This window comes from Fusarium fujikuroi, chromosome FFUJ_chr08, assembly GCF_900079805.1.
Source record: "Fusarium fujikuroi IMI 58289 draft genome, chromosome FFUJ_chr08".
Taxonomy (NCBI): domain Eukaryota; kingdom Fungi; phylum Ascomycota; class Sordariomycetes; order Hypocreales; family Nectriaceae; genus Fusarium; species Fusarium fujikuroi.
In genome coordinates, this window is record NC_036629.1 from 1,562,180 (window position 1) to 1,578,687 (window position 16,508).

Consider the following 16,508-nt stretch of genomic DNA (forward strand, 5'->3'; position numbering starts at 1 on the left):
GTTTTCCCGGCTCTTCAAGCTTCATCTCCAGAGAATTTCCCTGTAGCTAATCATATGCCAACAGTTGATCTCTTATTTTATCTTCATTGGAAGCTTAAGCCATTCACAGCCATCTTCCTCGATCATTCTTTCGGCCTCCCTCATCAGATACACTTGGGCTGCAGCCGCACTGCCCTGTGCATCAGGGATGCCGGAATCGTGTCCAACGGTTCGTATTGAATCTAGTGTCGGCCAAGTTCCTCCGTACCGTTTACCACTTCCTCTCCTCGAAGGTGAGGGGGCAGTCGTCCTATTTCAAAGTCAGTCATTATTGCACTGTATTGCCCTGTAGCGAGTACATACCATGGGGAAAATGGTGGCAAAGACCTTGATCTCCTCAGACTTAGGGGTTGCGTGGTGCTTCCAGTCAAGCATGACTGAAGCCTTTCCTATCATGAGAGCCAGGTTCAGCTGAGCGTACACCTGTCCAAGGCAGTAGTGAGGCCCGGTACCAAAAACTAAGTAGTTCTTGGAACCCTTCTCCTCAGCATCACCGCTGTAGTATCGTTCGGGGTCGAAGTGGCTGGGGTTGTCATAGACCTCGGGATCGTGGAGAGCCATGAAAGTGGTGGGGATCAACATTGAGCCTATTGAGAATTCGAATCAGTATCACGGCCATCAAAAATGTGATCGGAAGCTTCTCAACTTACCCTTGGGAACGGTGTAGTTCTCAGTCAGAGGGAAGGCCTTCTTGGTGACGTAGGGAACCATGATGACAGGAGGGCGCCATCGAAGAAGCTCTCGGACAACAGCGCGAGTGTAAGTAAGAGATTCGAGCTGATCCATGGTGATAGGCGCGTTAGGGTCACCGTTACGGACCTTGATGTTTTCCTCCCGGACACGGTCGAGGACATCGGGTCGTTGGGCGGTAACCTGGAAGAGCCAAGTAGCGGCGCTGCTGGTGGCATCCTGAGAAGCGAAGAGGAAGGTGAAGATAGTCTGAGAGATTTCGTAATCGTTGAACATGCGGAGAAGAGGAGTGGGCTTCTCGACGGTGTGTCCCTCGCCCTTCTCCTCGGCCTCACGCCAGCGCTCAGACTGGATCATTGACAGAACCCAGGCGTCCATGATGCAGGTGACTTCACCACCAGCGGCCATGCGAACCTTGCTCTTGGCGGCACACTTGGAGAACTCGGCCAGAACCATATCAGCAGCCTTCTTGCCATACCAAGACTTTGTATAAGGAAGGATAACGGGGAGGTTGACAAGCTCGAGTGCAGCAGTGATGAGATAGTAATCCTCGGCGATCTTGGTGACAGCCTCGTCGGAGATGTAGTGGCCAACAAAGGTACGACAAGACACAGCGCACATAACCTCACGGAACTCGTGCATGAAAGGGACAGGCTTGCCGCCGGCATCCTTAGTCATCTTGAGGAAATGCTTGAAGTAAGTGTTATAAGCCTCCTCCTGGCCAGGCAGATAGCTCTCCAGGGCCTTGCGGGTGAAGAGACCGTTAAGACCCTTGCGGAAATCAACGTGGGCCTTTCCGTCGAGGAACACCCAGTTATCGTGCCCCAGAAGCTTGGGAGCAACGTCGACAACAGTGGGCTTGACATAGGCGGGTGAGTTAAAGACCTTGCGAGCCATGTCACGAGTGGAAGCAATAACGACAAACCTAGCAATTCAATGTCAATATAGCCGTTCGGTCATGTTGAATCGCTCGTTCAGTACTTACTTATGGAAGATAGAAACACAGCTCAGGGGACCGCTGCTCCACTTGGCATGATAACCGTCAAATCGAGGATCCATGGAGTCAAGGAATGGGCCGATGAAGGGAAGCTTCATGGCCGGGCCCTCAATAGGACCTTTCCGAATGATATAGGCAACTATTTAGGAGTTCTGGTTAGCAATGCGCCTTGGGTTACCTAGTAACGGAACAATAACATACTCTGATCATACGCAACGCAAAGAGCGATGAAAGTGAATACCCAAGTCCAGACGCCGGCGTTAGACACGGCTTCGATAACATATTCGACCTGAGGAGGAAGAGCCACATTGGCGTATTTGGTGCCGGCCAGAACAGACGAGAAGCCGCTGGAGGTAGCGTTGACGGCCTCCATTTTGTTGAGGGTGGTGATATGCGACGCTAAGGAATCAAATCAATCCAATGATTCAAATGAACCGCGCCGCAAGTCGAGTTGGAGCTCGCAACCAAGCGAGATTATTGTGTGGTTGTTGAGTTTCTCACAACCAGTGGTACTCCTTGGGACTGAGAAGTAGTATGCGGATGAAGGAGAGGAAAGGGATAGAGACGGGAGGTAGGGGAGAGGAGAGGAGGAAGTAAAGTAGGAGAAGTGGAGGTTGTGTTTCTTTCCAGATGCAGGAGGTACCTTCCCAAGGTTAGTAGTTGTCCAGTCTTCCCGTCTGCGCCGTTGGCTGTCGAAGGTGCAGGCGCCTCCCGTCACCAGAGTCCGTTCAGTCAGTCAATGAAATCAGTGCTTGGCTTGTCATTTACAGGGAACGGGCAGAGAGAAAAAAAATAAAAAGAGGGCCCTGGGGTCTCAAGGTCAAGGTACGAGCACTACAAGGGCAAGGGACAGGGTGTGAACGATTAACGGGAGCGAATTCGCCAAGGGCGGAGATTTAAAGAGATGAATGTGATGAAAGATACACTGCTGGACCATCTCTGCATTGAACAAGCCAATGGCTAGCAGGAATGTTGTTAATTGCTTTCTGATTACCATAAACTGCTTTTTGTTCCTATTGCAAGCTTTGTTGTGGCTTTGTGTCCCAAATAGATGTTGTTGGCCAGGGCGTGAGGAGAGACAGATTAGATGCGAGGTGGAGTTGCAGCGTGGTTGACTTGTTGGTGGGGGTCGGCTGAGTGCCACACTTCTATAGATACGCCCTCCCAATTAACACATGGAACCTTCCTCAGAAGACTTCAATAACGATTGACAGGAGGACAAATCTGTGTGTACGCTCAATAAAGACGTATAGACTGATAATTCATTGAATGGGCCTTTCCAAATCTGCATATCGAGATAAAGGGGTGCAAAAGGAAGATTGCATGTTTCCATGACAATTTCCTATCCTTTTTTTTTCACTGGGTCTTCATATCAAATTCCCTTTTAACTGGTGCTAATTTCGATGCTCCCATTCGACATCTTCACCGAAAAGCTTCCTACTTTAGTTTAGTCTCCGAACTTCGAAGCCCCAACGATCCCGTAAAGGGTCTAATGTGGGCCTGTCGCATTTGCTTCTGGAACTGGAACTGGAAAGCAGACCACTTTCTTTGCATTTCGTAGTATTCGTGTAGGTATCATCATTCACCCGGAGTGACAACTTGACATGATTTCTTACTGCATACGTACAACCCTTTAGCGTCTCCGTCTATCTGTACCAGCGCCATGCTGCTTGGTCTTGTAATAGACATAGACTCGTGACCTCTGGTTCACCACTTACACCAACCATAATAACACTAGGCCAACTACCACAATGTCTTGCTTGTTCGCTTGTCTTTTAAGCTCCACCAGCCTTGATCGTAATCGTATGTACGCAATAGACAGCCCTAGCATTAATAACGTTTACCGCCTTCGCCTTGTTCCGCGTCTTCCGTCGTAGATCTAAGCGGGCCCTAGCCTGATATTCGGGATAGCACTGCGGATATTCATCGTATGTTTCCTCTTCAGCCTCATTGTATACTTATTACATCGTTGAACTTTGGGCCATAGAGCTGCTTGTTCGTTTAGCACAGCTATTGGCGAGTTTGTCGGGGAAACCCGATTTGCAATGGCCATCATGCGACTCGTCGTGTATGTTAGACGTGAGTCTGCTACTACCTTCGATAGGGGCATCAAGTAAATCATACCTCGAAACTTTTGTCTGAGTTTCCGTCTGCTCAGAAGTTCGCGTGTATCTCGTAGTTGGTGGCGGTCGTAGCTGCTCTCCATTGCTATGGGTTTGAGGCTGAACACTGCGACTTCTGTTCTCCCGAACTCCCACGTTATTATCAGCATATTCCAAAGCCTCTTGGTACGTCCGGGGAATATCTTAACGTCAATCGCGCTTGAACCTTACCCAGTAAGTCTATCTACCATGCGGGTAGGGTACAAAGCCAATGCCTGTCAATTCGCATGGAAATCGTAAATTGGTTATTGGGTACATAACCACCATCACATACATATCAGTATGCTATGGATTAAGTAACAGCTGTGATGACCGTTAACAAGAAGCAACATACTGTCAGATTTATACAGCCCTGGGGTCTACTCGCAATCCCCACCCACTCTGATACATCATTACCCTATTGGCTCAGCTAATTCACAAGTCCAGGGACAGAACCAATCAATGATCGCTGACAAAGTCTCATCTCCAGGGTCCACCCTTAGCTCGATCGCCAGAGTTCCACACCGACGAACGGTTCGCTATTGATACAGAGTACGACGTATTCGTTTACCTGGAAATAATCGGGGTTTACGCTCGTGTCTTGTCACGCTGTTCCTTCGCAGATTGACGAACACATGGTTTGAAAGCTCACGATGGCATTCTATCGCCTTAAGTACTAACAGCAAACGAGAGTTGTTCTCAAAGAATGGCATATGGAACTTATCTGAGTGATTTAGTCAGGATTCTGCTTGTAGGAGGTGCGTCAGCAAGACACATTTCCAGTGTGAAATTCGTTTTCAATTACGAATAAGGCAATCATTAATATGTAGGTGGTCGGATCCTGTCAACCACTTAGACTCTGACCATAAGTAAAGCTCTATAGTGTCGTTTATGCATACGGAGTATGGCGTCCTTGCTTAACGCCAGGCCCATTTCATTTCACCTCAAATCACTACACCCGAATACGAATGCGACCCGGGCCGCTGTGAAGTCACTGTATCGGACCGTAACTCTCCAGCACGGCAACAATCTGCTCCCCTCCCCAGCCCAGCATCAACAGGGTTAATTTGCCCATAAACAAATGTTTTCCTTAGGCTCCTGACCAAGTCATACATACCTAGTGCTTAGCAATGTATATTGCCCACGTGACTACCCTTCCATCGTGGCAACTCAAGAAGCGAAGAATCTCGCTAGACCTGCAGACAGATAAGCTTATCACGGGCTTATTTTGGTTAAGTGTTGCCTTCCTTATCCGTCATCGACGTCACTTAGGTTGCTTGAGAAGAGTTTCTGACAAACGGGTTTCCGCTAGAGGTGGGGGATCGTCAGGATCATGAGGGGTATTCCATACCGCCTACCCTATACTCCGACTTCGTTTTTATGATGTCTTATTATTCCTGCTTTCAACAAACATTCATGCAGTTTAGATCCAAGCTTTCACGGTTTTTAGTCTTCGAGCTTATAGTAACTTTTTTTTTTGTTTGCTTGTTTGCTTGTTTCCAGACCCCTAGGTTTGGACTAGGTCTGTTGGAAACTGAACGTTGTCCCTCTCTTATCAAGTATCATCAAGAGTAAGCACATCCCTTAACGAATACAACTCTATACCAGTGGACCCCAGAGCAGGTATTTATGCTATGGTGTAGTTTGGCGGGAGCTCACGATCGGACTCAATACCGTATTCTGCGATCCTTGGCTCTATGACGCTTTTTGGAGAGGATTGGAAGGACCCCTATTGATGTTCGTGTAAATATTTAAGTTACCTACCTACCTATTCATGGATGCAATGCACAACATTCTCATCAGTGCCACGTTTCACGCCTCCACTGTTCGGCCACCTAACACTCTACAAAGGTTACTCGAGATTATTGCCAAAAGAAACAGTCCTGCAATCTCAAATAAAATCATCTACAGTGCTTTATCTTCCCCAAACACGTCATAGCAGTCAGATATTTGCCGGCGTCACACAAGCCCCCTTGGATTAGGTTGCGTCATACCTGTGATGAGTGAGATCTGTATTTAGGTACCCTATAACAGTCGAGAACAGCCATACAGCAGTCTCTCCACCACGAGAGATACCGGAATGGGCTGCTGGAAAGGAGGGTGATTCATTGGTATCTAACAAGCTGCAAGCTGCGAGAGTGGATTCTGTCGCACTTACACCACGTAGTCCCGCGTGTGCCTGCTTTCGAAACGCTGTAAAGCAGGGCACTCTGCGTTGTAAAGGATGGGTCGTGGTCACGCTCCAGCCCGACTAATAGCGAGTATAAGTGGCAGCATCCGCAGCCATGTGAACTTAGAAGCTTCATACACAAGCATCCTCAAGAGACAACACCTCCATCACTCAACCCAGCTCACCATGCCTTCCTACATCGTATGCATCACCTTCACCTTACCCTATTTCGTCATCAACTGACAATCTCTCATAGGTTACCTGCAAGGACGACGCGTCCGACGATCAGGTCAAGTCGTACGTGCCAGCTCGAAAAAACATTCATTCATGTGAAATTAACAGTTGATAGTGCCAAGCAGCACGCCATTGACCAGGGCGGCAAGATCACACACGAGTACAGTCTCATCAAAGGCTTCGCGTAAGTGAACCTCGTGTACACAGAGAATTCTAGGGTGATAGCTGACAAAGATCATAGTGTTGAGTACGATGACGACAAGATCCAAACGCTTGAGAACCACGAGCACATCAAGGCAGTCGAGCCCGATGGTGAGATGAAGACCCAGTGATTGAATGGGATACAGGTGATGCGTTCGGAGAGGCCGTCGATATCCATAAATAGATTATCACAAGCTCTACTGCATCGGCGTCAGGGAATATAATCATTAAACTGTCTTCCATCGAAAATTTATGCATCAGCCGTGGTTTCTTGAGACATATCAAGTCTAGCATTTGAATACAGAGCCATCTTTTAGTAGTAAGATGCCCATCATCATGGCAACATTGGATCCAAGGTCTGAGAATCTACGATATGATTGATGCTTAGCGGGGGACCGACTCGGTGACGTATGCCCGTCACCCCGCAATTGTGAGCCGTGTGATAAGCGATAAGCCGGCCGCAAGCGCTTCAAATGACAGCTCTCAGCTCCACCCAGACCGTTGAAGAGTCATCCGCCCCGGAGACACTTACCGGTCTGTCCAGCTTCTACAGATCAGCTCCATACTTTCTCATATCAACGACATTATCTCCAAGAGGAGTGGGAAAACAAGACTTTTACTAGGCACGCCATAATGCTGCGATGATTGCTTCCTCCACCGGGTCAATAAGGCGGCAAGGGCCTGCCGCCTCTGCTATTCTTCGATCATGGTCCTGTTACACCTCACATCGATGCTTGTCTCAATGGAGGGGCCCTAGACAATCGCATTGGGGCCATGAAAACACACGGAACCGGCTGGTGACGAGACGGGGCTTGCACTCCCTAAAGGTGTCGGATGATGAGATCGCGACCCTGGCTCAACAGCATCAACATCCTCTGTGTCTCGCAGACCTCGTGAGGTTTGTCCAGCTCCCCCTTTAGCTACTGACAATACCTGACAATTTATAGACACGGTCGGCCTCCTTTATCCTCCAAGTCCCTCCTCTCGTCCGCCAATTTTGCACTATCTCTTCTCCCCGTGCGCCTCGCCCATCGTATCCAAGCGCTTCGCAACCTCCCTTACATCGTCGTCGCGAACCCGAATATCTCACGTATATACAACAACTATCTCCATTCTTTATCAATACTCCTCCCATACTGGCACGCGACTCGTGAAGGACGACCAATATCGACTCTCGAAGACGAGATACGCTTCACAAATGTACTGGCCGAGCTCGTTGCGACACACACCGATACAATTCCCATTCTTGCAAAGGGCTTCCTCGAATGTCGACGATATATATCTCCCGAAGAGGTTACAAAATTCCTCGACCAGCACCTCCGTGCTCGAATTGGTACGCGCCTCATTGCGGAGCAGCATATTGCATTACATTTCAGTTCTCAGCCGCACTTTGACCCCAATGCTAGTCCAACACCGTGCCCTGATGATCCCTCGTACATTGGAGTCATCGACACATCTCTTCGCCCCGCACAAATAGTAGAGTCATGTGCTGGCTTCGTCGCTGATATCTGTGAGCTTCGATATGGCGTTCGGCCTCTTCTCTATATTCATGGCGAGCCAGACACCACATTCGCATTTGTCCCTATGCACCTCGAGTACATAGTTACTGAACTGCTTAAAAATGCTTTCCGTGCTACAATTGAGAACAAATCTAACGAACCTGTAATCGTTACGATCGCACCAGAGCCTGCCTTGACCGAAGAACCCTCTACAGCATCTTGGTCAAATTCATCGATCAAACACAGTGATTCGCCCTCAAAGGACAGCCGGGACGCCACCGATAACGATGCGATAGTCCCTCTAGATGATAATGCTCCAGGAGTGACAATTCGTATTCGCGATCGTGGTGGCGGGATTCCACCAGAGGTCAGCCCGAATATATGGTCGTACTCATTCACCACCTTCTCCGACGACATGGATGACTTTCCAGGAGATGGCAATGGTGGCGACGGTCTCAGTGCGATATCAACTGCCAGCACTGGCGGTAGTTCCATTGCCGGACTGGGATACGGACTACCTCTGAGCAGGGCATACGCCGAGTACTTTGGAGGTGGCATTGCGGTTCAGAGTCTATATGGCTGGGGAACGGATGTATACCTACGATTAAAGGGCGTTGGAAATCTGGGTAAGAAGTAGTTGAGGCATATAGCTTTTGGTACCGTACCTAAGTCACATACGAAGCCATGGTTGAGTAATGAGATGAAGCGGGCAGATAAAGAACATGATTACAACACAAGGACGACACCAGAACGACCGACAGGATCGGACCAGTGAGACATGTAGCATCAAGGAATTTTGGGTTGAGAGGAGAACATTCACCAGGCAAAGTCAAGCTAGATACTGACATATGATTTTTGAAGATGAAGCGTAAGCGAAACAAGTGGGCATGTGAAAAGACTCGACAGCAGGTAGGATTAAAAGTACGAGATCGGAACCATTAGTGGTCCCAGCCAGCCATTCATTAAGAAATAATAACATTTTTCAAAATCAACCAGTAAAAGCTTTCCAAGGAACGACTCCCATATCTGCCCAGTAATAAAAAATCATTTCCAACGCCTGCCGGTATTCTCGCTTCCTCATTTTTGAACACCCATATTTCCATCATGCTCTGCTAACTGCGCCAGCAACTCTATCCAATATTGGGATAGACTATCGCTGCGACACTGTATAAACCCAGTTTAAGGTATGTACCCAAGATTAGAGTATAAAAAACAGTTATAAATCCTTCATTTTCCTTCAGATGCAAATTACATTTACATGTTCTCCAGCTCGTGGTCGATCTGTCGATCCATAAATGTTCGGCGTTCACCAACAAGCTCGGTCTGAAGACGCTGTTCGACCAGAGCGCGGACTTGCTTCTTGGTCACAGTGTCTAGGTCAACCTCGCACAGAACTGAGCGGATAGACTCGACGATAGCCATGTCGTTGGGCCCCGCGTGGCCATGTTGGAAGTCGAACGAGGACTGCGATCGCATGGCATCCGGCATGGGAGACCGAGCACCACTGCTGAAACCCAGAGCAGTGCCAGATCGGCTATGTCCACCGCCAGTGGCGGGTGAGAGATTGGCCTGGCCACGGAGGTTGCTCACGCTGGGATGTTGGCCAGGGTAGTCCTGGTATGGTGACTGGCTACGCATGTCATGAACACCTGTGCCCATAGACAACATCGACTGTCGATGCTGCATGGGAGAATCTTGGAAGCCCATGGTCGATGTGCGACCGTTGTTGAAGGCGGGGGACTGAGGAGGCATGTAGGTGTTGCGGCCAGGCATAGCAGTCAAGACAGAGCCCTGAGGGCCAGCAGAGTACACAGACTTGATCTCATCAAGCTCATAGTTGTCACCATAGGAATAGTCGGTCTTCTCTTGGTATCCACCACGACGTCCAGGCAGGTTGTTAGCTAGAGCGTAGTCATCCCAACGCTGCAAAGGAATAGAACGAGGGTCGAAGCCCTCATCGTCAACAGCGACGACCTGCTTGTTGCCCTTCTCTCCAATGACGATACGGGTGTTACCCCATGAAAAGTTGTCCTGGTTCCAGAAAGAGTAGAGGGGAAGGATGAAGGAGTAGATTGGGAAAGCAAGGAGATAGATAATCATCCATCCAATGTGCTGCCACTGCCTCTTGAGAATGAAGATAAGAGCCTGGAGACCATAAACAGCAGCAATCATAGCAATTGAGATGTATGGAATGGGTCCAGAGCCGGTGGCCAGAATGTAGATAAGGTAACCAATGTAAACACAGGTCGAGGGGAGAATAATGGTACCGCAAAGATCAATAAACACAACAAATCGCATACTGAAACAGCAGAAACCACAGAGCTCCTTCAGTTGCATAAGTTCAACAAGGTTGTGAATGGTCGAGTTGATCCATCGTCGACGTTGAGACAACAGAACACTCCATGACTCGGGGGCAGCAGTCTTACACTGGGCATCGGGAATGAACTTGTAGGACATCTCAGGGAAGTACTTGGTCATCAGCGTGGTAAGATAACGATCCTCACCCAGAGACAGAAGGTTCTTCTTGTGGAGGGTGTCTACATCACAAATACTGTAGTCCTTGATAACAGCATCAGAAATGATGAGAGGCTTGCCCTTGTCAACACTTCGGAGACGGTACATGGTGAAGCTAAGGGAGGTTAAGAATTGGCATAACGGGAGGCAGGGTTAATAAACATACCATCCAGGCAAACAAGTAACGCTGCCAAAAAGAGATTCGAAGGCCTTTGCAAGGTGATGAGAGATGAAGTATTCGTAAACCTGGATCATGGTCCACCAAGTCTTTTCATCGTTCTCCAGGGTAGTTTCACCACAAATACCAGCAATCTTGGCGTTGTGAGCACAAGCAGCAACAAGACGGTTGAGCGAGTCTTCCTCGACACAGGTATCGGCATCGACCATGAGAAGGTACTCATAAAGCTCAGGATCCACACCAATGATGTTGTTGACCTGATGGAACATTTCAAGCTCGAGGGGAGACATGGGTGCTCGGTGGTGGACACGGTTGAGGAAGCTCATGAGCAGGATCTGAGAATCACGTTTGCCACGGTTACCAGGCTTGGCCTTTGACTGCTCAGACTCCTTTCCAACCTTGACGACGACGATGTAGGGAACAACGTTGCCCTCAAACTCGTAGAGACCAGAGTAAACCTTGCCGTAGTTGAGTTGCTCACTGCTAGAGCCGACAGACTTGAAAGGAAGCGCAGGAGGGTCAACCTTGGGATCAACACCAAGAATGTCGAGAACAATCTTGGGGGTGGGGCGATCATTACCTTGACCAACGACGACACCATCGCAAATGACACAGATGAGCTTGCGCTTGTTGTCGTACTGGAGGGCAGTCAATGAATCGAGAGCCTTTCGAAGAGAATCTTCACCCTCGGTGTAGACAGGCACTTGGCAGATGACAAACTTATCCTGGGGTGAGGGACGTCGCTTAGATCCAAATTGAAGGGCAGCAAGGAACTTGACGGCGGTGACGATGCAAATGATGACGGCGAAAGCCAGAAGAAGGTAGTTGTTGACCTGGCATCGTGGCGAATCACGGAAATCAAGGATACCCTTATACGCAATGTTTTGAATGCACTGCCAACTGTTCTTAAGGTTGGCACTGACAGTCTCGTTCTTTGCGTTGGCGATGAGCAGGTCGAGATCCTTCTTGATGTTGGTTCCAGGGCTGTTCTTCCACAGGTCTACCATATCTTCGTTTAGGAACTTGTAGGAATCGAAGTTGTCGTTGACGTCGAGGGTATGTAAGTAATCAGTGAGATCATAAACCTCGTTGCCATAGGTGGCCCACATGTGTTGCTCGTTTTCACCCTCGTTCTTGACCTTACTCTTCTTCCAAACGAGATTGCCATGGTAGTATTCCTTGATCTTGGGCTGGAACTTCTTCCAGTACCAGTCGGGATCATGAAGCGCGCTGGTACGATCGCGGGTATAAAAGCCGGAAGTGTGCTGGGCCAGGGGATTGGTGATGGTGTCGTTGAAAGTGAGCTGTGTCGTCTCCTTGATACCAAGGCCTCTGCAAGCCCTGTTCAGGGGAGGCATGAAGTAGTCATCCATGACCATACCGGAAAGAGGCAGCATGTTGGACTTCGTGACCTTAATGCTGGTATCGCTGTGCTGTTGTTGCCAGAAATCGGTGATGTCGTAGACCTTTCCGTGAATGGCTACCCAGAAGGCCTTTTCGTCCTCTGCGTGACTAGCAACCTCCTTGACGTTCCATGCCTTGTTTGCATTGGGGCACAAAAGCTTTCCGAAACCGATAATCCAGAAAACGACCATACCGTTAATAAGAATAATGAGGAAGAAGAGAACGAACTTCTCACGCCAGGCCATGCGAACATCGGGTCGACGCATACGGCCAATGAATTTGAGCAGAGGCGAAGGAATCCAGAAAGTCAGGGCCCAAACGAAAGCAATCCATGCCCGACGACCGAAAGGCAAAGGCTTTGACTCGATCTTCTTGTTCTTGGCAAGTTCACCATCCAAGATTCCGGTGAATTCACCATCCTCGTTGTAATAGACTTGACCCTTATATGTGTCACCCTTGGTACCGAGACCGTAATCACCAGTGGTCTGGACGTTGCGCATAGCTGAGGGGGCAATTGAGGGTGCTGATTGGGGGTTGAGGTTCTGATGCTGGTTCAAGGTAACCTGGCTCATGTTGCCTTGGCTGAAGTTGCGAGTGTGCATCAGCTGATCATTGCTTCCATTGAAGCTGTTGTCCATAGCAGGAGGAGGGAAGAAACCGCTGCCATTGGGAGGGTTGGCTGAATAACTTGTGTCAAAGCCTGAAGTGAAAGGATTTTGGCCCATGCTTTGAAGACTGTGAGCGGGCTTGATATCAAGCATGGTCTCTGCCTCCCACCAAGGACCTTCGCGAACCCAGATTCGCTCCTTGCCGATGAAGACTTCGCCGTTGCTCCATCCTCTCTCGAGCATCCAGGTCTCGATGCCGTCTTTGCCATCCTTGCAACCGAGAGCGCCGTATCGACCGACGAATTCGTCGACGTCGAAGTCAGCTGTGTAATCAAGGTTGCGGTTACGACGATTAGCCCACTCGGGAAGTCTCCATGAGCGAAGCTGGCGGGAGACTGTGCCAGCTGACCATGCCGAAGTGATGGCAGGGAGAGTAGCCAAGTTGGCAGGCGAGTCATCCGTAGGATGAAGGGAAAGATGGAACCAAGTACGGCTGGCACTCAGAAGGGCAGGTAGATCGAAACGACCTGCGCGACCAAGGCTGATTCCTTCACCCTCCACAGGGAACAACAGCTTCTTTACGAAACTGTCATCTTCGGATCCGTAAGCAACCTTCTCCAAAATGACCTCCCGCTTCTCAAGATCATGTTGGCGGTCCCTTCCCTGGGGGCCAGTCATGATACCCAGATCAGGTGCGACATCAGAAACGGCTTGCTGCATCTCACGAACCACAGAAGATCCAATGGGGTGGACCTCGACACCATCCTCGATCATCTCAGCGTTGAGTCCAATGGAATCATCGAAAATCGTACGCATAGCTAAGGCCCGGCCGATGGAAGGCTCAGGGACTTCCACAACAGTGATTGAGACAGTATCACCGTCCTCATTGGAGGTGGGAGTGCGCACACCGCGACCATCCATGGACTCGTCGCCATCTCGAATGCGAAGCATCTGAGCAGCAATAGCGCTGTTGGCCTTTGAAATCACCCAGTCGACAAGAGCCTCGTACAAACCACCAACGAGTGTTCGGCGGTCCTCAGTGCTCAGCTGCTGCATGAGCACCTCTGGTTCCATGCCAAGAAGGCCACTAACATCCTCGCAAATCTCCTCAAAATCGTCTGAGTCGGCATCGTAGTCGAGAGTGTTGCCCAGCTTGAGCAGACCGGCAAGCGTGGAAATGAAGTTGCGGTGGGCAGAACCCTTGATGCCAATCTCCTTCAGAGCTTGACGGAAGTCATCGGCCGCAGCACCATCGTCGGCGGTGATGAGGTAGGATGGCGGCTCATATGTGCCGGAGCGAGCCAGAAGGGCATACGCTGAAGGGGTTTTGAGGCCTAAGAATTCTCGCTCGGCGGGTGTGGATGCTGATGTGAGGAGATAATAAAATACATCAAAAGCACGGTAACCAGCCTCGGCGGGTATGTTCAGCAAACCGTTCTCGGTGTCAATGCCACCTTGGGATAAAGCAAGCGAGGCGCCTGTAACATTTCCTCCCAAACTCAAGGTCAGTGTAACGCCGAGGGCGATCTGTCGTGGAGCAGAAGCATTGTAGGGAGCAACGCATCGGAGGAACGGCTGTAAAGCTTCCAGAGACTTGTAGATGGAAGCAGGAATGGCGAAGGGGAATGTGTTGAGGAAAGGCACGAGCAATGAAGGAGTTGACTGGTGGAGTGATCTGTACAATGTTAGAATGGCGGAACATAATCGTTTTGAAGAAACTTACCCCAAGATCACACAGCCATCCTCAGCACGGCGTCTAGCATGTTCCCATGCTCGAGCAGCGAGAGTAGCATCAACAGTAGCTCCAGCCTGAGCAGCTGTAAGCCATGTATTGACAACTAGACTGGTGCTGGCATCGAGTTGATAGGGCTGAGAAGACAAGTAGATGTTGTGGATGGCGTTCAGGAGAGTTGTGGTGGACACCTGAGCGGCTTGAGGACCACCACCCAGTGCCTCTGAAGCCATCGAGTACATGGACATTCGGCTGGCCATGATGAACGACGGTGATGCCCTCGACGGGGACGATCACAGGTTATTGCACGTTGCGATATGGATGTTGTACACGGGACTGGGTTCAACGGCCGAGTCTAAGTGCAACTGAACAGACTGTGGAAGGGTATTACGTCCGAGGAACGACAGACGGGTAACAATTAGAAGTGTGAGCGAATGAATAGACGAGAGGTCGGCTGCAAGCAATTGAATGCGGCTTAAAGGCTTGGAGTGAGTTTGTCGAATGATGAGATAAAGGTTTCGGTCGCTGGGCAACGGCGCCCTCCTTTTCGGCTGATCAAATGAAGTATCACGGCCTGGGCGGCTGTGAGTACTAATGCAAGGAGGTCGGGTCAAGGTTGAAAATTATTAAGTAGCGATTGATTGACGTAAAAGAGACACAGCCAAAGCGAGTGAGGCCGGCCAGCTGAAGCTGTAGCGAAAGCGAAAGCAAAGGGAAATGACAAGACACAAACGCTCTCGAAAGAAGGCTCCCCAAGAGTTGAAGAAACGACTGGGTCTTGTGCAGGACTGGACTTGGCTGGGGAGGTAGAGGTAGCAAGCCCAGTAGCGGGTAGAGGATGGGCCTATTGCATGGCCTGTACGTACTGCACTCTAGTGCCATGGTAGCGTGCCCCAGCAAAAAAGGGCGACCTCCGAAAATGGATACGGCTGATGTGATGCACTGTGTACGGAGGACCATAGAGGTACTTCGATACAATGCTCAAGTCCAACGTCCCATCTCGATATTGGTAGCCATTCAGGGCGTGGCGCATCAGGCGCGTTATGCACTTCAAAGGGGTGATTTCACTGGATGAGAGGCAAGTATTCTTTTCAGCTGGTCACAGGAGGCCCCTCCACAAACAACAACAACACCCAACAGTCAAAATGACTGGTTCTACTCCGTACCATATTCTTCCAACACTCGGCACTGTCCAATACTGTACAGTCTGTCACTACAAATGGATCTGTCCATCCATATCTAAACTTGGAACAGCCGGACGTGCCATTGCCTGTCGGGGTAAGGGGCCCGACCCGAGGGCAGGGCAGTAAACCTTGTGTTTAGTAAGGATTGGGCCTGGATTGGAGGTTAGGTGTGTGGGCCGGCTCAATACGAGGATTGGGACAAGGTGCATATTCTTTCACCTGCATTGACTACGCGTCCGTCCTGTGTGTCTCACGATGCACAATATGCAAAACTTCGTATAATAGAGGATGACTGAATGGATCCATCTTGTTGACCGTGTCTTGGTGATTTGTAAGAGGAACAGATGCTGTGTTGTGTCGTGTTGCGATCCTTCGTTTGTGCGTGCGAACCTCACCATCAGCAGTCTCTCTGAAGTGTCATGATGTGCTTTTACATCCATGACGGCCTGAATAACATCCCTACGTGTGCGTTACACAACCCATAGTTTCTTAAGCCTCGGCTATACTACCTACTTCTTTGTCATTTTGGAATAAGGTCCCAACCTTTCTTTCCTCCCTTAGACTGTCACAGGCTCACCACCAGCATGGTCTGATAAGGCAGACGACGTCAACCGGATCGAGAGATCGTATTGTCCGAAGATCTTGTCTAGTTGTGGTCCTAATTTCAGGAGACTATGACTATCGCAGATCTACATGTAACCGTTGCTTTCCAGGCTATTCTCTCCAGCTCGATCCGCGGTTACCAAGACAAATTTGTAACGTTTACTAACATCTGATACGCCCGCGACCAACCAGGCTCTCATGGCCGCATGGCACATATGGTAAACGCCGTAAGTCATAAAATACCCAAGGTACCTAGCAGGCAGTCAACGGTAACGTAGGCTTCAACGGGAGTTGCGCAGTGGTTCTCGTTAGTT

General features: G+C 49.6%; 4 protein-coding genes; 2 read left to right on the forward strand and 2 right to left on the reverse strand.

Annotated features, from left to right (window-relative positions):
- Positions 1-250: 250 nt before the first annotated feature.
- On the reverse strand, positions 251-2,099 carry FFUJ_12289 (probable cytochrome P450 (involved in C-22 denaturation of the ergosterol side-chain); the record flags this gene model as incomplete). XM_023581877.1 has 5 exons in its annotated part: positions 251-289; positions 343-626; positions 690-1,654; positions 1,715-1,865; positions 1,928-2,099. 5 exons carry the CDS (start codon positions 2,097-2,099, stop codon positions 251-253), a joined length of 1,611 nt encoding a protein of 536 aa, XP_023434497.1.
- Positions 2,100-6,223: 4,124 nt separating this feature from the next.
- Positions 6,224-6,603, forward strand: FFUJ_12290 (related to proteinase inhibitor PBI2; the record flags this gene model as incomplete). XM_023581878.1 has 4 exons in its annotated part: positions 6,224-6,238; positions 6,294-6,334; positions 6,387-6,455; positions 6,513-6,603. 4 exons carry the CDS (start codon positions 6,224-6,226, stop codon positions 6,601-6,603), a joined length of 216 nt encoding a protein of 71 aa, XP_023434498.1.
- Positions 6,604-7,309: 706 nt separating this feature from the next.
- Positions 7,310-8,608, forward strand: FFUJ_12291 (related to branched-chain alpha-ketoacid dehydrogenase kinase, mitochondrial precursor; the record flags this gene model as incomplete). XM_023581879.1 has 2 exons in its annotated part: positions 7,310-7,365; positions 7,420-8,608. The coding sequence occupies 2 exons, from the start codon at positions 7,310-7,312 to the stop codon at positions 8,606-8,608; spliced, it is 1,245 nt and encodes a 414-aa protein (XP_023434499.1).
- A 617-nt stretch (positions 8,609-9,225) lies between these two features.
- FFUJ_12292 (probable chitin synthase) lies at positions 9,226-14,667 on the reverse strand (the record flags this gene model as incomplete). XM_023581880.1 has 3 exons in its annotated part: positions 9,226-10,600; positions 10,652-14,350; positions 14,399-14,667. The coding sequence occupies 3 exons, from the start codon at positions 14,665-14,667 to the stop codon at positions 9,226-9,228; spliced, it is 5,343 nt and encodes a 1,780-aa protein (XP_023434500.1).
- Between the last annotated feature and the right edge of the window lie 1,841 nt (positions 14,668-16,508).